At 39.3% G+C, this 19,554-nt stretch overlaps 7 protein-coding genes across 11 annotated transcripts; 3 read left to right on the top strand and 4 right to left on the bottom strand.

Moving 5' to 3' along the window:
- Positions 1-61: 61 nt before the first annotated feature.
- On the bottom strand, positions 62-1,763 carry LOC135164071 (uncharacterized). Its single transcript, XM_064124095.1, has 4 exons — positions 1,585-1,763; positions 910-1,517; positions 373-839; positions 62-292 (listed from the first exon to the last, which is right to left on the bottom strand). Exons 1-4 carry the CDS (start codon positions 1,761-1,763, stop codon positions 62-64), a joined length of 1,485 nt encoding a protein of 494 aa, XP_063980165.1.
- A 2-nt stretch (positions 1,764-1,765) lies between these two features.
- LOC135164081 (oxysterol-binding protein-related protein 11) lies at positions 1,766-2,970 on the bottom strand. Its single transcript, XM_064124115.1, has 2 exons — positions 2,593-2,970; positions 1,766-2,523 (listed from the first exon to the last, which is right to left on the bottom strand). The coding sequence occupies exons 1-2, from the start codon at positions 2,822-2,824 to the stop codon at positions 2,171-2,173; spliced, it is 585 nt and encodes a 194-aa protein (XP_063980185.1). The 5' UTR covers positions 2,825-2,970; the 3' UTR covers positions 1,766-2,170.
- Positions 2,971-3,023: 53 nt separating this feature from the next.
- LOC135164075 (palmitoyltransferase ZDHHC16) lies at positions 3,024-6,001 on the bottom strand. 3 transcript variants are annotated; one of them, XM_064124103.1, is made up of 6 exons: positions 5,841-6,001; positions 5,495-5,578; positions 4,374-5,166; positions 3,920-4,244; positions 3,652-3,842; positions 3,024-3,562 (listed from the first exon to the last, which is right to left on the bottom strand). In XM_064124103.1, exons 3-6 carry the CDS (start codon positions 4,518-4,520, stop codon positions 3,140-3,142), a joined length of 1,086 nt encoding a protein of 361 aa, XP_063980173.1. In that variant the 5' UTR covers positions 4,521-5,166; positions 5,495-5,578; positions 5,841-6,001; the 3' UTR covers positions 3,024-3,139. The 3 variants fall into 3 exon arrangements, with proteins under 3 accessions (XP_063980173.1, XP_063980175.1, XP_063980174.1); XM_064124105.1 differs by lacking the exons at positions 5,495-5,578; positions 5,841-6,001 and having other exon boundaries at positions 4,408-4,934; XM_064124104.1 differs by lacking the exons at positions 5,495-5,578; positions 5,841-6,001 and having other exon boundaries at positions 3,935-4,244; positions 4,374-4,918.
- A 252-nt stretch (positions 6,002-6,253) lies between these two features.
- On the top strand, positions 6,254-8,672 carry LOC135164065 (cell division control protein 6 homolog). Of its 2 annotated transcripts, XM_064124089.1 has the most exons (4): positions 6,254-6,549; positions 6,644-7,886; positions 7,966-8,177; positions 8,248-8,672. In XM_064124089.1, the coding sequence occupies exons 2-4, from the start codon at positions 6,668-6,670 to the stop codon at positions 8,479-8,481; spliced, it is 1,665 nt and encodes a 554-aa protein (XP_063980159.1). In that variant the 5' UTR covers positions 6,254-6,549; positions 6,644-6,667; the 3' UTR covers positions 8,482-8,672. The 2 variants fall into 2 exon arrangements, with proteins under 2 accessions (XP_063980159.1, XP_063980158.1); XM_064124088.1 differs by having other exon boundaries at positions 6,255-7,886.
- Positions 8,673-8,903: 231 nt separating this feature from the next.
- Positions 8,904-11,919, top strand: LOC135164067 (fumarate hydratase, mitochondrial-like). Of its 2 annotated transcripts, none has more exons than XM_064124091.1 (6): positions 8,904-9,147; positions 9,733-9,867; positions 10,083-10,566; positions 10,757-11,019; positions 11,135-11,524; positions 11,673-11,919. In XM_064124091.1, the coding sequence occupies exons 1-6, from the start codon at positions 9,022-9,024 to the stop codon at positions 11,799-11,801; spliced, it is 1,527 nt and encodes a 508-aa protein (XP_063980161.1). In that variant the 5' UTR covers positions 8,904-9,021; the 3' UTR covers positions 11,802-11,919. The 2 variants fall into 2 exon arrangements, with proteins under 2 accessions (XP_063980161.1, XP_063980162.1); XM_064124092.1 differs by lacking the exon at positions 8,904-9,147 and adding an exon at positions 9,401-9,663.
- A 47-nt stretch (positions 11,920-11,966) lies between these two features.
- LOC135164076 (arginase, hepatic) lies at positions 11,967-14,429 on the top strand. The gene is made up of 7 exons (XM_064124106.1): positions 11,967-12,186; positions 12,305-12,377; positions 12,490-12,695; positions 12,768-12,931; positions 13,006-13,121; positions 13,274-13,396; positions 13,523-14,429. The coding sequence occupies exons 1-7, from the start codon at positions 12,097-12,099 to the stop codon at positions 13,756-13,758; spliced, it is 1,008 nt and encodes a 335-aa protein (XP_063980176.1). The 5' UTR covers positions 11,967-12,096; the 3' UTR covers positions 13,759-14,429.
- Positions 14,430-14,552: 123 nt separating this feature from the next.
- LOC135164055 (condensin complex subunit 1) lies at positions 14,553-19,420 on the bottom strand. Its single transcript, XM_064124060.1, has 2 exons — positions 18,967-19,420; positions 14,553-18,819 (listed from the first exon to the last, which is right to left on the bottom strand). The coding sequence occupies exons 1-2, from the start codon at positions 19,073-19,075 to the stop codon at positions 14,687-14,689; spliced, it is 4,242 nt and encodes a 1,413-aa protein (XP_063980130.1). The 5' UTR covers positions 19,076-19,420; the 3' UTR covers positions 14,553-14,686.
- Between the last annotated feature and the right edge of the window lie 134 nt (positions 19,421-19,554).

Below are 19,554 nucleotides of genomic sequence, written 5' to 3' on the forward strand. Positions count from 1 at the left end.
CGTAAATTCAGACATTTATAGAAGGGGGAGTAGAGAGAGAAGCAAAAAAAATCTGGAATCATCATAACAATTCTCCACATTCTACCGGAATTATTTCAATGCGAATAATGTCAATAGAATCAACATCGGGAAGATGTCCTTGATGAGATGAAAGATTTTCATGAGCAGCATCATTTATTCTCAACACTTGTCGCTCGAGTTCAATTTTTTTTTTATTGAAACTCCAAGCATGCAAAATCCATTTCATCGGATTAGTCCCGGTACCAATCACGCAAGCTACTCCATTTTCGTACTAAAAAAAATCACCATTGTCCTATTAACTAAAAATAACGTCAAACTAGCTACAAAGAAGCAAAATAAAGGAATATTTACCTGAAAAATAAAAAGTTGTTCTACATAATGAAAGACATGGATTGTATACGATCGGGATGATGAAGATATCGGTATAGTTGCATTATTTCCATAAAAATGCATTTGATTTCTGTAATTATGGACATATCCAAGATGCTGGGCAACTCGATCATGAGTTAAAGGTTCTCTACAGTCACTCTGCATTGATAATGGGCATAAGAAGGTATTATTGTTCGATAGGGACTCCATTGATCCACCCCACGAGGGAGTTAAAGGTACACTTAATTTCCCGGTCTCTCCATCATCATTCATCATGCCTCGTTCTCTATTGTTACACAATTCACTCGTACTAGCTGATTTAGCTCTACTTCCTCGGGCTGATTCCCCAACTCCCTTAAATATTACTCGTGCTCTATCACTTTCGTTGCATTTCTTCTCTTCATTCGAAATCATTAAATTATCAGCTGATACCGCTCGATCAAATCCAACTGAAAGCAGTAGGTGCCCTATTGAGAATTGAAACTCACCCTGTCGATGATACTATAAAATTATATTTACCTTTGAACAGTTTAAAAAACGGCCCTTTGTTTTTTTTTACGTAGCTCTGAGTTTCCTCGTATGATTTCCGAGAAATTTTTCCAAATAATTTTTCTTTCAATGACCGATTTGTGTGATCATTTTTTTCTTCATTAACTGCTACTGCTCGAGCATAATTATCATCATTATCAAAGGCTTCGCCAATACTCTGCTGAATTTCATCAGCTGCGAGGCATCTGCCTTGGCCAAGTCTCACCCGGCACACAGGACAACGTAGTGTTTTTGTTCGACATGGGCCACACAATATATGCCCATGTACACATTGAGAGATTGGAGACGTTGCTGTTTCTAGACATACTGGACACTCCAATATATCCACTATCTTAGAGATAGCTTTCAAAAATTTTCCCATTAATGTTGGAAGTGGACCTGCAAGTGCTGTGCCTGATTCATTGCCATCGTATTGTTTTTTCCTACTATTATTACTAATATTATTACTCTCTTCGTTGCGCCAAATTTGGAGATTTATCATTGATCCGGAACATTCTTTTTTTATTAACAAAGCTATATCTTTAATTCGAAGACCAACAACATCCACTTGATCTATTTGTAAAAGACAATCACCTGCCCTATATAATTAACAATTTTAACACAGATTAGAATATTCTTTTATTGCGATTTTGTAACAACTCTTACTTTAAACCAGCGACGTCAGCAATACTTCCATGTTCAACATATCCCACCCATGGATAAGGATCCCACTTTGATCTTGTTAAATGAAATCCACATGTCTTCTTATCATCCTCCGCAGGATTATCTCCTCTGATATTTAGAGTAATCGTTAATCGACAAGTGGTAATTAATGGTACTGCCATGATTTCACAAATATCAATATTGTTATTTTAGTTCTCTAGTTAATTTTAGATTTAATGAGCCAGAATAATTATACATTTTTACAAAGTGAAAAACTTGAGGACAATCCTTTTTGAGTTCCTATAAACAACTAAAAATACTTATAACACTGACAACTTGGCTACAATGATCTGCTTTGACCATGAAATTTCAATAAGTTAAGTGACTTGTTCGCCTTCACCTATTCCTCCCTTCCCCCTGCTGGACCAATCGTGACATTGAATCTTACGCTTTCTCCCTCTCTACAACTGGTGAATGTAATTTTTCGCACATATGCGGACTCTCTCACACGTATACATACATAGCACGCAGATGATTAGTGCTTTTTAATTGTTATCATTATTGGCGATGGTTTTATTTTATTTTATAGTTATTGATATAAAATGTTTAAACATTGATTCAAAGTATGCATAGTAGCATGAGCAGTGGCTTTTAAAATTAAAAGCTCGTGCTCAAGATGGAAAACTGAAGTATCAATAATTTGAGAAAGACTTTGAGTTTGTTTTTCAACTCGGTTGAGTTGCTCTCGGCAATTTGCAAAAGCATCGAGAACTTCAAGTTTAGCGACAGGATGTCTTGACGAATTGGCGGAGTGCTCTCGTGGAGGCAGAGGTGGATGACTGCTAGCAATGGCTCGTGTATACATCTCCGTAACTGCTCTCAATTTGTCAACCCATTCTTGTCGTGCACGAGCATCTGTTGCTCGAAGTTTTATCATATCACCTGTAAAATCATCAATAGAATGTCATAATAAATTTCCAATTGTTGAGTTGGATTACTTCGAGAGCTCACCAGTGGCTGAATTCACAGTAAAAGTATTGGAATCTTCATCACTGGGTGCTATTACAGCTCCAGCCAAGTAAATTGAACATCTTGGTCTTTGATTTTTTTCTGATTCACTCAAAAAGTAATGTAATTCTCCAGTTTCCGGACTCAGATTGAACCATCGATATTGCCAGCCCTTCATTGCATTTGTATATTTGTGGAGAAGTCCCTCATAAGGATGTCGCACTTGGCTATTCATTTTTTTATAGTGAATCCCCCACAAGTCAATGAGAATTAAGATTTATACGTCAATAATCAAATCACTATCACTATTATTACTGGAGACAACAAAACCATGAAATACTGATATTCGTGTTTATATGAGAAGGAGTTGAGGTTATGGATCTCCACCTCCCCTTCCACTCGTTTCATCATTTGGAATGGAAATGAAAAACATATTATTTCAAGTATTAGCTGTTGGTAATACTATATTTTATATCATACATACTTAATAAATATAAAGTTGAAAAAAGTAAATAAATTACAATCCGCGCTAATGACTGAACGACAAACATCAAGTGGTTTCATCCGCATTATATTTCTTATTACTATGATGAATAGTTTGCCAAGTCAAGCCATTGCCCTGTGGGCCGTGAATTGATGGAAATAAAATGTGCCTCCACGATCTCCCTTCAAGACCCAAGAATATAATCCAATTCAGTCTTGGTCCAAAATCATATGGATTGCGGTATTCTCGATTTTGGGCCTTGTATTTAGCTGATTCAGTACTGTTAATTCTCGCTTCAATGCTTGTTTCACCCCTAGTTATGAGGCCAGCATGCCACCAAGAAAGTGCACCCAATGCTGCAAATGTTGCAACGCAGATAAGACCAGCAAATAATATCAACCTCTTGCGCCATTCCTTCTCCCTAAATTCGGCAGCCTTCTGCTCTATTGCTGCTAATTCTAGTGGATTTAAATGCTCCATTGACTCAGTCTAGAACAATATAGACAACTTCAATGAGACAATCAGACAACCAGAACTATTACAGATCCAGTGTTGAATGACAATATGATCATGCTTACCATGGGTATTATTTCTGAATTATTTATCCTCACAGGATGACCATCAAGTTCTACGTCTTGATCGAGGAAGAAATCTTTGTATGCTATTTCAACTCCAAAAAGCATAAGAAAAGTAATGCCAGTAACGGTGAATGCCATGTACAGAAAGAAATGTCGATGATTGTTGTGTCCTACACAATTATTGAGCCATGCTGATGTAAAAATGAAACAATGTTAAGGATCAATATGTTTTTTAAGGATGAATGATTTAATAGAATACTTAGATTACTAAAATCAAGGATACGACAGTGGTGGTCCATCTTGAGAACACATTTGTTGCAAATTGAACAATGATGTGTACGTGGGGGTTTTGGCTTTATACATTTTTTACATATACTGACTGCCTCAGGTATAAGTCCACCCTGTGGTGGATAACCAGCCGGTACTCTGACTCCCATATAATAATGAAAACAAACATTGATAAGTAACCAATTTCCTATCAGTAATAGGAGTATTGTTGATAAAGGACTCTTTCCCCACCAGTATGGGAGTCCGATATAGTAGGCTATGTAGACAATGGCAGCGGTTAGTGTTGTCACCATTGCTACTAAAATCTGCAATATAAATGAATGCAGCACATATATTCACGTTATCACGGATATACACAGAGATATCACATTTGGCAAAATCAATACTGTCAAGTATGGTTTTATAAAAAATATTAATAGTAATTAGATACTGACTGGACCTAAAACTGCTGTAAAATTTTCAACAAACCAACAAATTGGCTCCATCACAATATCACAGGCATATCCCCAACTCATAAAATCATTATAAAACAAAGTGTTCGATGCTATTATGAATCGTCTCCATTTAGTCTTGAAATTCATTCTGGAATTCAATCAATGATTTCTATACAGACAATTCGTTCATTTTTTTTAGGTTATTTATGAGTTGAGTTTTTCGGAATGACTGCGTGTATGACAAGAGTTCAGAGGGAAACAGAAACTGCGGTTAGCTGTGATTGGTGGAGGGTTATGAATGGATACTATCACCGATTGAACGAATAATTGTATTTTCACACGTCGTAGCCACTCAAATTATTATTTTTTTTAATTGTATTGAATCGTAACTGAGAAGTTGATATATGCCTTTGGGGCGGCGTGATTTTTTTGAGGTTATGAATCGCAAGATCAGTTCTTGCTATACAGAATAGTAATACAGAAAGTTTTCCACTTCTTCATAAAATCCAAGGCAGAGTGTACTTAATTTACTAGATTACGGTTTGATTGTTAGGATGAGGTATGAGGTATTCCAATAAGAATTAAAGCAATGATACTTTGATAGTCTCTTTTAATAACTAGACAAAATAAAAAAAAAAATACATTTATTTTTTTTTTGTAATTTCATGTTCGTACGATCAAAGTTCCAGAATGATCTCAAGATTCTTTTTTCCAAGATGTATAAAATCGTGAAGCTCCAGGTGTACTCAGGGACACTTAGAAGGTGTTAAACAGTAGAAAATTGGTCGAACGACTGTAACAAGAAAATATTACCATTACAAACATTTGTAAACCTCGTTGATCACTTTAAAACAAAATTTGGAAGAAAAGCTAACTAGTTAAATTTTCCGGATAAAAATAATGAATGACTACAACAAATCCTCTGATAATTTAATCTAGTTTTACATTCTAAAACGCTTTCAATAACACAAGTTGTTTAAATACCACGAGTACGAGATCACGTGTAATCATTACGTGGAAAATTCAATGCTTTAACATTTTTTTAATTTTTTTGGAAATCAACTACACATATATCTTAACAAGATCGTCTTCTGCATTTTCATAATTAAAATTATACTTACAGAATTGGCGATGCCAGTCTATTTGGACCTTGCACGCATCTTCCTCCTTTTACGCTTTAGCCTCCGCATACGCTTTTTACGCCACTGTAACAATGAAAAATCCAAATATGATTAAACAAAGGTCTGGATATGAATAGAATGATGAAGAATCAATTGTCTAATCAACTGAGGCCCTTAATTCGTTGATCATTGAAAATAATCATGTAAACCCGGTGACACAAGTACACCATCACCCAAACAACGCGCTTTCAAGACATCAGATATTCACCCAAAGTTATTAACACCAAAATAGTAATTTTGAACATAAATAAACGAAAACTATTTATAATAGAGAAATAGTCATTACCTTTGCTCTCATCTTGACGGGTTGGGGAAACTAGATGAGTCTAGGATCCCTCGATTGCTACGGATTAGTGATCCGTGAGCTCCGTACACTTCTGAAACCAATATGGAAGAGAACGACAAGCAGAAACGGCCAGAGGGTTTCCCTTTTCGAGTTAGTTCTCGTTTCCCAGATAGAGGGCGAGACAACCTAAATAGTGGTGCCCTCTGCAACCTTGATTCGCCCCCCCTGGGGCAGCTGACAATAATGGTTTTATATTTTCTAAATAATTAGCAAGAGAACTGGCTTATCAAATATGTAGAATCGCTAATGAAGTACGAAATGAATTTGAATAAATGCAGGTGAACAGGGCCTAACAGATTTTGAACCCTTTCAGAGCAGAAAATAGTTGGAGAGTTCATATTTACCGCCCCAACACTCGTGATATGGGTTGTGCGCCGGCGCGGTGCAATTGTCAGACGCGTGTTTTCCCGCGTTTAAAACCCAGTTGGACTAAGGCTTTACCTCCCGCGTATTTCGCGTTAAAGTGTCACGTCATATATCCCTTGTTATGAGTTTCTGGTAAAGCACAATATGTCTGGACAAATTAAATAAAAGTTGCTATTATCAGTGAAACGCGTCCTTACTCTTGAAACTCCCTACAAAATTCTGTTATCTCTCACGTGCTGCAGCGAATTAGTGCATCAACTGCAAGGATTTCTAACCATAGAACGTGAGTCCCATCGCTAATTGCTTCCTGCTATCTTCCCTGGGATCTACCCCAACGCCAGAAATTCCTAAAAACTCCAAGATAATTTTTCCTTCAGGTGAATAAGAGAAGTGAATGAAAAATGGCGAGTGTACAAGGAAAATTGCCGTTCCAAATTCGAAAAAAAATCTTTTATAATACCAAAGATAAACCCCAAGAGGACTTCACCAACGCAACCCTAAGGAGTACTCCAACAACAAGGTACATTCCGACAGTGAAAAAACTGATGACGATCAGCAGCAGTGAGTCCTCAGACTCCGAATCAGACACCGAGAACATTGCAACAATGCCAAGAGGGAAAACACCTGTCAACAAGAAAAAAGTTACAACTCCAAGAAGAAGGAGGTCATCAGTCTCGTCGGGGGAGCAGGGTGGTTTGACTCCCCCGAAGCAGAAGAAGTTGTCCCCAACAACGCCCTCGAACCTTCTGGATCGCCTTAACTTGGACTCTCCTGAGGGGGCTCTTCCCTCCAGATCTTCAGGGAAAGATCAATTGACCCCTAAAAGACTCTTCACCCCCCAAGTGTCCTCGAAATATCAAAACGCGAGGAAAGCGCTGCACAGTTCAGCCCCTGAAAGCCTTCCCGGGAGGGAGGAAGAGCTTGCCAAGCTCGAGGAATTCATCAAAGAATATGTCAAGGGAAATAAATCGGGATGCTTGTACGTGTCCGGGCCTCCTGGCACCGGCAAGACCGCGAGTTTATCCAAAATTATGCTGAAACCTGAATTAAAATCTGCTTTCAAGACTGTTTATATTAATTGTACGACGATGAAGTCAGCGGGAACGATTTATGGAAAGATAATTCAGGAGTTGGGGATTGAGGCACCCAAATCTGGTAAGAATAATAAGACTGCCATTGAAAAATATCTTGTGGCCACTCACAAAATGGTCCTTCTGGTTCTTGATGAGATTGATCAGCTGGAGAGCAGGAGACAGGCAGTTTTGTACTCGATATTCGAATGGCCATCGATACCAAAGTCTAAAATACTGCTGGTTGGCATTGCCAATGCCCTTGATCTCACCGACAGGATTCTACCCAGGCTGCAGGCTAGATGTCAATTGAAACCTAAGCTGATGCACTTTCCTCCATATAGCAAGCAACAAATTGTGGAAATTATTTCGGAGAGGTTGAGAGAGGCCGGGGTAGAGGAGATATTCACGGGAATAGCCATGCAGATGCTGGCCGGAAAGGTTGCTGCTATCTCAGGAGATGTCAGAAAGGCGTTGGATATTAGCAGGAGGGTCGTGGAACTTGCTGAGTCGCACAAGAGCCAAGTACTTCAGCCTGCTGTTGATAATCGTAAGCATTTTTTTGCATTCCATAATTTATTTTGTCTTTAATTACATTTTTATAATGACATTTTGTTTATTGTTCTTAGAAAATAACGTAGGGAGTCCAAAGAAAGTAGCGCCCAGTACGGAGAAGCCTGTTGACCTGAAAGAAGTTGTGGCTGTGTTAAATGGAGTCTACGGTGGATCTCAAAATATTGAAAAGGAAGAAGACACTTTCCCACTCCAACAAAAACTCCTGTTGTGCTCACTGATGTTAATACTCAACAAAGGACGTAATAAAGACGTTACCGTTGGCAAGGTGAGTACTCTGTACAAAATTTTATCCTCGTTGTACTTAAATTACTGATAATGAATTTTTCAAATTGCAGCTGCATGAGGTATACACAAAAGTCTGTAAAAAACGAAATATCCTCTCGGTCGACATATCTGAATTTGTTGGAATTTGTTCTCTGATCGAAACCCGGGGAGTTGTTTGTATTGCTGGGAAAAAAGAACCCCGCCTGTGTAAAGTAAATCTTCAATGGGATCAGGAAGAGCTCGGTGCAGCTCTCCAAGACAAAAATATGATGGCCGATATCATCAACGACGCCACGTGCCTTTAAAATAGTTACGTGCATATTTTAAATTATCACTTATCGATTTGCAAAATCTGTGTAGTGAATCGTTATGTTTGTGTGGTTTTTGACGATCAGTATGGAATAGACGATTGTTATGTTATACTTGACCATGAATTACTCATAACCTAATCACTGTTTACAAATTGAATAAATTTTTTAAACAATTGAAATGAAAATTATACGAAGTGTCTTAATTATTCCCCATCGGATGATTAATTTTAAAAAACAAAAATGATTAATATTCACTATGAATTTGAACTATCGTAGATGATTTTTTTTAATTATCTCATTTGATTTTATTTTAAAAATCGTACGTTGTTGCTAATTATATAGCAGTGCGTTATCAATATACTAAGGTGGGATTCGGGAAATCTGATAGACCAGCAGACAGTAAAAATATTCCACACGCCCTCTTTGTCTACTGTCTTTGTCGACCGGTCAACGTAACCTGCCGGTACACGGAGCCAAAATAATTTTTTTATTCAATTGTCGTTATAAAATTGAGAAAAACCCTAATAAACAAAGATGGCACTCAATGTACTTAAATCACGAGGTATTCCCTGTATTATTAAAAAATTACAGAGTCAAGTAACAAGCTCCTTAGCTATCAGACTGTCTGTAAACGACCCGATCGTTCGTAATTATGCTCAGGTAAAATATTTTCATTATAACAGAAAATCTAACACCAATTATTTATATTCAGTTAATTAGAATATGCATCACTTGATTCTCACACATTATTACATTTTTCATTTTTGACAGACGAATTTCCGTTCAATCATCCCAGTTTGATTTCCTTTACGTAATCCCCCTGCTATTTAAAATTAGATTCGAAAACAGGAAAGTAAGATTAAAACTTATGAAAACAAATGATTAATGAATAAACAAAAAAAACAACAGTCTTGAGATGCAAATTGCATGCCACAAATTTTTCGTTTATTAAATCTCTTCTCACTACTTCATTACCAGTATCTAATCTCTATTATTCACTTCTATGTTTGTGTTGAATTTGTATTGTTAATATCACACTCTTGCTTATCACCTTCGAAACCTTTCACTCTATGCTCTCAAGCATTGAGACACCAGTTCTTCATTCACCTCCGGCGGATTAAGACGTAATTATTTCTTGTTTGTTAACCGACGATGATGGCTAGTCCAAATGCACAGGTGAATTTAAAGTGATTTATTCAACTTTCATTACGGAAGTTTCTCACATGTCTCCGGTTTTATTTCTAGGGAAGTGATAAGGGCTTTCGAATTGAACGTGATACCTTCGGGGAATTAAAAGTACCAGCGGATAAATACTATGGAGCACAAACGTTGAGGTCTGTTATGAATTTCCCGATAGGAGATAGCTTTGAGCGGATGCCGGTAATTAAATTGCCCTTCAATAATTATTGTGTAAAATTACTGAATGGATTTTATTCTTGAAAACAATTTTTTTATGAAAAAAAAATCAATCCAAGGCAATTGGCACAGCTTGTTCAATAGTAGTCTAGGCATCAGGAATTTTAATAGAATGAATGGTAACATGTTTTCTAACGGTAAACTTTGATTTGATTGCATTTCTTAAAACCCATCCACAGTATGGGGTAATCGTCGCAATGGGAATTTTGAAAAAGGCAGCAGCCGAAGTGAACAAGGAGTTTGGTCTGGACCCAAAGATATCCGAGGCAATAAGTAAAGCCGCAGACGATGTGATAAGTGGAAAACTGTACAATGATCATTTTCCCCTGGTGATCTGGCAGACAGGCTCAGGAACCCAATCGAATATGAATACCAACGAAGTCATTTCTAACCGAGCTATTGAAATTTTGGGTGGAGTGCTGGGCTCCAAAAGCCCGGTGCACCCCAACGACCACGTGAATATGTCTCAATCGTCCAACGATACTTTTCCCACGGCAATGCACATTGCAGTCGCCCTCGAGATAAACAAAATTCTGCTCCCAGGACTTACAAAGCTACATGCGGCCCTTGATGAGAAGGCCAAAGCCTGGAACGATATTATCAAAATTGGAAGAACTCACACGCAGGACGCTGTCCCTTTAACACTGGGTCAAGAATTTTCAGGTAAATAATTTTTTGGAACGGTTCCCAAGTGCTTCCTTTCAACTATTTTACAGTCCTATCATTCACCTACACTTTGCATAATAAATTTTTTATCTTGTTAATAAATTAAAGAAATGTCTCCATTAATGTCAAGTATAACTCTATCAAAGATTATTCACCAAAAACAGTATGTTGATTTAATTGTCAACAGCATACGCCACACAGGTTGAATATGGAATCGCAAGAGTCAAGGACACACTCCCCAGACTATATCAATTAGCCTTGGGAGGAACAGCCGTGGGAACTGGCCTCAACACGAGGAAAGGCTTTGCGGAAAAAACAGCCGCTAGAATCGGCCAACTCACGGGTTTACCCTTTGTCACCGCCCCAAATAAATTCGAGGCTTTAGCAGCTCATGATGCCATTGTAGAGGTCCATGGGGCCTTGAATACTGTCGCTGTTTCTCTTATGAAAGTAACTTGCCATGTCTTACTCAATTCTTTAATGGATATATACATCAGTGCTGTCACATATGGCAGCCTGCCACAATGGTTTTACTCAAATGTTGTTCTTTCTCTCTTCTCTCAAGATTGCTAATGATATAAGATTCCTCGGCAGTGGTCCTCGATGTGGTCTCGGTGAGCTATCGCTCCCAGAAAATGAGCCTGGAAGTTCCATAATGCCTGGGAAAGTCAATCCAACGCAGTGTGAGGCAATCACGATGGTCTGCGCTCAAGTTATGGGCAATCACGTGGCAGTCACTGTCGGTGGAAGCAATGGGCACTTCGAGCTCAATGTCTTCAAGCCTGTGATGGTAGCTAACACTCTTAGATCTGTGAGACTCATCGGCGATGCTGCTAAATCGTTCACAGACAATTGTGTTTGTGGAATTCAACCGAATATCGAGAATATCAAAAAGATTATGAATGAGAGCTTGATGCTGGTGACCGCCCTCAATCCGCATATTGGATATGACAAGGTTTCAATTGCAATTTCACTGTGGAGATTCGTGTGTGGATAATGAGAAGGAATGGATTTTTCTCCACACGAGTTTCCCTAGTTTCAAAGAAATGCATAATCATAAAAATGCTAATCTGATTAACTTCCTTCTATTAATTTTTTTTCAGGCCGCGAAAATTGCCAAACAGGCCCATAAGGAAGGGCTAACGCTCAAAGAATCAGCCCTCAAGAATGGCCTGACAGACAAACAATTCAATGATTGGGTTAGACCAGAACAGATGTTGGGACCCAAGTGAAGACCTTTCAGCATTTTGTAATTTTCATCATTTGTCCAGTAAAAAATGAAACAATAATTCATGCATAAGAGAGAATTAATCGCCATTCAAAATTTTCAATTAAAAAATTGACGAAATACATCGTTCTATCATTCCCTAATCTTATTCCCAAGGGCAATCCATTTGTATTTGTATAGATAGGGGAGGGTTACTATCAGTAAGAGGTCAGAGATCATGGAAGATAATGGGGTGAGTCAAATTTCGTGGCATTTTCAACTGTATTTACAGCGTTTCCAGTGACAGTTGGAACGTGAAAATGTTGTGTGCCATTAGAAATAATTTTGTGAGGAAAATTGGGGTGAGGAATTTCGTGGGTGTTGTCGGGGTGCCCTTTGAGAAAGGCCAGGTAATTACTCTTAATTTCATACATTCAAAATTATACTATATATTAATTCAGCGAGGTGAGGAAATTTTCATAGAAATGTCGATGAATATTTTCTCATTGCTTTTCTTCTACTTGGTAGCGAAAGGAGGGGGTCGCGCTGGGGCCCGATGCCATCAGAAGGGCCGGTCTTATTGATGAATTAAAAAATTTAGGTAATAGTTCAATACGATTGGCAAACTAGTCACTTAATTTCCTGAATACTCATTGAAAGAAATTTGTTTTGTTACTCGGCGAAACTATGAATTGTCCGGCAATATCTACCAGGTCTGGACGTGAAAGATTATGGAAATATAAAATATGAGCCTGAATCACTCCCTGGAATAGACAATATGTCCCACTTAGGGGAAGTAGCAGCCTGTACCAGAGAATTATCTCAAGCTATTCAGAATATTATCAAAGAAGGTAGGAAGGCTGTCACTTTGGGAGGAGATCACAGTGTGGGGATTGGGGCGATCGATGGGCACGTAAAGGTAAGAGAAATCGATATTTATTATTATGTATTATGTAAAGAATAATCAATCAGATACGATGAAATATTCCAGGCAAAAGGAAACATTGGAGTTCTGTGGGTAGATGCCCATGCAGACTTGAATACTAATAAAACTAGTGATAGTGGTAATGTTCATGGAATGCCAGTTGCTCTTCTAACATCTGAATTATCAGATTATTGGCCTCATCTTCCTGGAATGGACTGGCAAATGCCTATGTAAATACCCGAAATTCACGATCAAAAGCCCACCATTTCGATGAATTCACAAATCAAGATGTTTTTTTTGTCAGGTTGTCGATTAGAAATGTAGCTTACATTGGTCTTCGATCAGTGGACAAATACGAAAGATTGGTGATTGAAAAATTTGGGATAACTGCGTTTGGGATGGAAGATGTCGAGAGATACGGTGAGAACCGATATTTTGGAGAAAATTATAAGTAATGCTCAAGTCAAACATAAATTTATCTGAATCTTTTTAAAATATCATTTGTCTCCTCTGAAAGTTCCATGACTGGAATTTTTGAATCATTATATGAAGACTGAAATCAAATATTCTAGGAATCCACGAAGTCGTTCACATGGCTCTGAAAAAAATCGATCCTCACTCCGAGAAATCTTTGCATGTCAGCTTTGACATTGATGCCTTGGACCCCCTAGAAGCCCCCAGTACAGGAACAGCAGGTATATCTTCTGATAAATCACAACACCATTGAGAATTATCCAAAATTAATCTTTAATTATTAACTTGAACGCTCTCCTTCAATAAAATATTGTCAGAGGCAATGACGAAAATTTAATAAATTACAGTGAGGGGTGGATTATCTCTACGAGAGGGAATCCACCTAATGGAGGAGGTTTACAGAACGAATCGTCTGAATGCGATCGATCTGGTTGAGGTGAACCCCGAAATTGGCGATGAGCGAAGTGTTAAATTGACTACAGAGGCAGCAATTCAGATTTTACAAGCTGGCCTCGGTTACACAAGAAGAGGGCTCAAGGTTCCTCCCGGAGTAACTGACATTCCTCTCCAAACGTTTCGGTGATTTTAGAAATCTCCACAATTGTCCCACGATGTCCAACCACAACAAAAACTAACTAGAGATGCTCATTCAACAACTATTTTGCTGAGCTGTTCACAGTATTTTTTGTCTTTTCAGTGTCTCTGATCAATAAATACCACTTCTTCCCAGAATCAGCCTTATCTTCCACCGTCACTTCAACCTTCGACACGTGAAATTCGTTGGTCGCTGGATTTGTGATCGTAACCCAGTAGACGATGTTCCCCCGGGCCTTGGGACCACTGATTGGCAGTGTATACCATTTTTTGTTGTCTATCTGCCCATAGGCGTTATTGTCACCAATATCAAGTCTCCCAATTTTATAAGACTCACCCAGACGAGATTTTATTCCCGGATGATCATTCACAAGTTTCATTACCTCCATGTGAGACGCCGACTGTTTTATTTTGTCCTGGATCAACCACCTGGTGATGTAACCGCATATTGGAATCGCAAATCCGCCTGCAATTATGATTTTCCCTAACGTTTGTACTGGTGGTACCCCCATTCTTTAATTTTTTATGTCAATAACTCAATTGTGGGAAATTTCACTCACACTCTTTGGGACCAATGAGGTTAGTTTAGTTAGGTTATGTTGATATGTACACATATGTATTTTTTTTATGTAAGAACAGAAAAATGGATTTAGAATAAAATCTCTCAATATCGTCTCACTAGCCCAAATTTCTACGAAAAAATATTCTGTCTAATTAATAAGCCTTAAAACCCATTAACTCTTCTTATCATGTTTTCATATAAATAAATAATAATCACGAAAACTAATAATAATAAAGAAATATATTCGACGAGTGTATAAAAAATTCTTTTTATCAATAGCTTACACAAGAATATAAATTGCAATGTATATTTTATAACTTCTTTTACGAACTTCTAAGTATTTTATTCAGATAAACTATTTTCTGTCGATTTTTGTACGTTTGGGAGTAGGATTATCAATGAAACTATCCTCCCGATTTTTTCTCAAACTTCGTCTGAGGGGTCCACTCCCCTCAACCTTCACCTTAGAAGTTCCTGGAGTCGAGTTGGAAAACTTCTTGCTTCTTGACTCAGTCTCCTCATTATCTGGGGATAAATCTTTTCGCTTCGATGACCTCGACGAAGTCCTCCTTCTCAGACTCTCCTTGCTGGGAATACTGGACGAATTCCTTTGAGTACCCGCATCATCATCAGCATCTTCCTCACCCTCAGACACCACTTCCTCATCACTGTCGTCAGTCCTTGTCTTTTTTTTCCTATCTTTCTTGCCCTTGGTCTTACTGACAGTTCTTTTCAATGGTACTGCAGGTGGTGGCATCACCTCCCGGTCCTCATCATCTCTGTCTTTATCCTTCTCTTCCTCATCATTCAATACCTTTTCAATCTCACTCTCCAATTGAGCACAATTTTCCCTGGCCTCTGCTTTTTTTCTGGTACTATCAACAATGTCTTTCAAAGCCTTCTGGACCTCTCTGATATGTAATTTATTCTTGATTAGAGGCAATTTACTGATGAGCGTAGCAATCCCTTTCTTTCCCAATTGCAGCAACGACAAGCAATAAGCGAGATCCCTGCACTGTCTGTCAGTCGTCGCCATTTTCAGCCTCTGGAAAATTTTATCTAACAACGCGTCGGTCTCCCTTTCCTTGGAGAGTAATCCTAGAATATGCTTAACAATTTCATGAAGATCATCCTCCGGAATATCCACGTCCGTGGTAGTCAATCTTGATAAGATATCAGGAAGAATATTATAAAGAACATTCCCCTTCTGAGCCAAGTCATTGAAGAAATGCTTGGCATCTAGTCTGATCTGCTGATCCTCATCAACAATGCACAAAGCCATCTCTGACATCTGCCCCTTAACCCTTATCATCTCGCGTTTAACAAGACTAGAGAGTACCCTGACGGCAGTGCTCCTCACTGACACTTCCTTGTCCCTCAGCCTCCCATAAAGATGTGCAGTCCAGGGCTCAACTTCATTGGGAAATCTTGTCATAAGATCAGCCAGACCTACTAGAATATTTCCTCGAATCTCTGGAAATGAAGATCTCTCGAGAATAGTAATCAACAGCTGGAGGTGCTGTTGACAGAATTCAGCAGATATGGCCATCATTTTAGTGAGCGCCTGTACCCCAAATGTCTCAACATATTTACACTTGTATTTCTCTGGATACTGGCAGACATCGACAACGACAGGAACGAACTGACCGAAAAATCCATCATCATTCATTATATTGGATTCCAACTCTGTTTCAATGGCCTCAGCATCGGCGTCATCAGCTGTGGCACCCCCCAATGCCTCCTCACCAGCGTCCTCGCTTACCATGGATTCGTTATCATTGTGCTTGCGATTATGAATCGATCTTCTAGCTTTCCTAGCAGATGAAATGAGTGATGTCGAGGCCGATGAGATGATAGAGACGTTGCTGGAACGAGCAACCTTTCTTCCTTTCTTGGCTTGCAATATTGTATTCCTGCGTTTCAATTCTTTATAAACTGCTGTGTCGAGGTAGACCATATGTCTCATTGCAGCATGGCCAAGGATGTAGAAAAATTTAGCTAAAGCTAACGAATCGACTTCTTGTTCACGCAACTTGCGGTTCAGCTCGGTCAAAATATCTTTTATCAATTTTTCCGGTTGATTAGCAAGATGATAAATAACGCTGATGGCATCATGAGCAAACGAGGTATAAACGTCCACATCGAAAGCTTCGGGGTTAGTCTTCAATAAAATGGAAATGTTCATGAAGATTTTGTGATCGTTCGGATGCCTGAGTGGAGGGGCCAATACGTCCATCGTCTTGATGGTGAGAAGAGCACGGCAGCAGTCTCGAGAAAGTAGAAGGTCCTGATCACCTTCAGTCTGCAGGCCCACTTCGACCAGAACATTGATGTTTCCACTGATGATGGATGGTCGAGTCTTAGCTGCCATAGCAAGGAGAGAAATTGCTGATCTACTGTCTTCCGTTGTTGCTCCGGGTATTTTTTTAGCAAAGGTATGCCACATCATGAGAAGGTGATCGTCATTTAAGTCCTTATTTTCAAGCCAAATGGCTATGAGATGAGCTAATGCTGGGCTTTGACCAGGTTCGAGACCTCTGAAGAGATTTATGAGTCCAGCAACGGTCGAAGATATTGTCGCCTTCTTATTGTTGTTCATCAAGTAGATGTCCCTGTAAATAATCGCCACATTATTTCGAACTGATTCCTCCCTGCTGAAGACTTGAGACAAAGCTCTTCTGATCCCCGCATCTGCCCCTGGAATTTTCATTTTCACCGCCGTTGACAATAAAGTACAGGCTTCCACAGCCACGGTAACTGTCGGAGAGCATAGCAACAACTTGATTTGACTCAGTGCATTTTCGATTTCAGTTGCAAAGATCTTTGCATTCGTGAAAAATATTAGAATCTTCTTCAGAGAGATTATCTTCTTTACTTGATCCCTGAAATCGGCCGTGGTCTCTTGCTGTTCATTATCGTCTTTGGAAGAGGAAGACTCCATAAAAATAAAGAGCATCATGTGAAGATAGGCTCGTTCTTTCTGGCTATCCTCAAGAATGTCAGCTGCTACGTCCTCCTTCCTCATGATCTTGATGAGCTTCTTCACAGCTGCATGAAAGCTTTTCTGAATAATTAGACTACGTATGTACTCGTATTGCTCATCCTCGTCTAGATCGTCCTCCTCATCATCCTCGTCCTCGTTCTCCGAACTCTCGTCGTCTTGATCAGCAATACAATCTTTAATGGCTTTAACTATCTCTGGGGACAGTTTCTTCCAGAGCTCGAGGCGTTCCTCATGTCCCCTACCTGATGCAGCCACGATGTCCTCCTGCATTTTATCATATTTATTCTGGAACTCTTCTATCTTCTTTTCTACCTCGTGCTTATCGATAAAAGTCTTGAACGGATGGCCCTCTAATAACACTCTAAGGAGAACAAGTGCTTGTTTACGAACAGTCGCTGATTTTTCAGTTAGATGCTGAACAGTCCTCCTCATTATAGAGGCGAAACGCTCTACAGGAATGGCTTTCTCGCAGCACAATTTCTGTAGGACCTGGAACACTTTGGACCGAACGTAGGTATTGATGTCTGCTGTGTGGGACTCGAGGAGGTCGAAACACTCGTTGCGTTTTATTCTTTGTTCATTAGGCAAATCATTTCCCGTTAGGGCTTTTAATATGACGACTCCCAAGACGTTTATCGCGCAGATTCTCATGGAGTAGCAGTCGTTTGAGAGATAATCAGTAATGTTGTTGAGGATGAGAAAGACCAGTTCCGGTTTGATTGTTGCTATTGTCTCCAGAAATGAGGAAACATTTCTTGCTGAGGTATCATCGAGACTCGTCTGTTCAATCTCTCTGGCCAGCTCAACTATGAATCCTGGACAGTTGTTTGAAGAAACCATTTCAACGACACCCTGAGCTAGATAGGACCCCAAGGACTCGTGCATTTTCACCAGTTGGATAATTTTAATGGTACAGGTAATGTTGTGGAGGTATCGTTTGACAAGCACTCCGAGAATCTGAAAGATTGTCGTTCTGACGTCGGATTTTCCTTTATTCTCCTTGTCGTTCTCCAGAATTTTGTAGCAAACATCGGCTATCAGCTGAACGAATGCTTCTTCGACAATTGGTGGTGTCCAGAGGTTCTGCAGAGGGAGTTGCAGCCAACGGTGTATGGTGAGCAGGGTCTTGTCTCTACGAGGCTCCCACTCTTCCCTTTCTGGCGCTTTGGAGTTTTTCTTCTTTTTCCTGGTGTCCTGGGAGATTATCTCGAGGTTTGCCGTTTTGTCCTCCAAGGAGCACATCAGCGAGCAGAGAAGGTACGCGTACATCTTATTCATACAGAGGTACTCTGTACGAGATTCGCCGGTAGGGAAATTCTTTTCCATATCACCTACGAGGAACTCTACGGCCTTTGATAGTCTATCGAAAGCACGAACTGTTTGGAAGTTCTCCAGTTTGGTTCCATGGATAAGAACTGAGAAGAAATCGTCAAAGTGTTTGAGAATGAATTTTGGACCTTCATTGCTGAGACTGGGCCTTGTCGCTGTGAGGGAGAAGGGGACATATTAATTAGAATTCATGAAACAAACAAACGAGTATTTTGAGAAGGAAAATTATTTCACAATCAGGTTATGGTTTATGAAAGTTCGGTGAACAAATGAAGAGTTTCACTTATAATTGTTCCAATTACCATCCAATGCGAGTGTGATGGCATGTACAGAGGTAATATCCTTCACATGATACTGGCCAGGTCGGCGTTTCAGAAGGTCGTCTTTCCTCAGAGGTATAACGAATTGCATATTGGCGGAATAATATCTGTTGTTTAAATCACACTAGTCACATTTCCTCAATACCTCTCTAAAACGAATCTTCGAAAACTCCAGTTTTGATGAATTACTAAATATTTAATTGACAAAACAATTTGAAAAGCGCGATTCAGCACAACTCGAAATCACATTAGATGGACGCCAAATTGAACGGCCGAAATTGAAGACGCTAGTGAATGGCAAGACATCAACGGCACACCAGCATATTTGGGCATGTGTGAGCGCGTGTGTGTACATTTATTGACGGCCATATTGGCACAATGCAGCGCCCCCATAAATATTCAGCAGTCATTCCATGGGTCGGTGTAATTTTTGAAATCACTGTAGGCAACCACACACCGGTGAAACCGTCAAGTATTGGAGGATTTTTTTATTGTTGCTATCGCGGCCAGCCTGGGGCGCCAAAACTTTGAGATACTTATGTGTCTATGAACAATGGCAGAGCATCGTCA

This window comes from Diachasmimorpha longicaudata, chromosome 6, assembly GCF_034640455.1.
Source record: "Diachasmimorpha longicaudata isolate KC_UGA_2023 chromosome 6, iyDiaLong2, whole genome shotgun sequence".
NCBI lineage: Eukaryota > Metazoa > Arthropoda > Insecta > Hymenoptera > Braconidae > Diachasmimorpha > Diachasmimorpha longicaudata.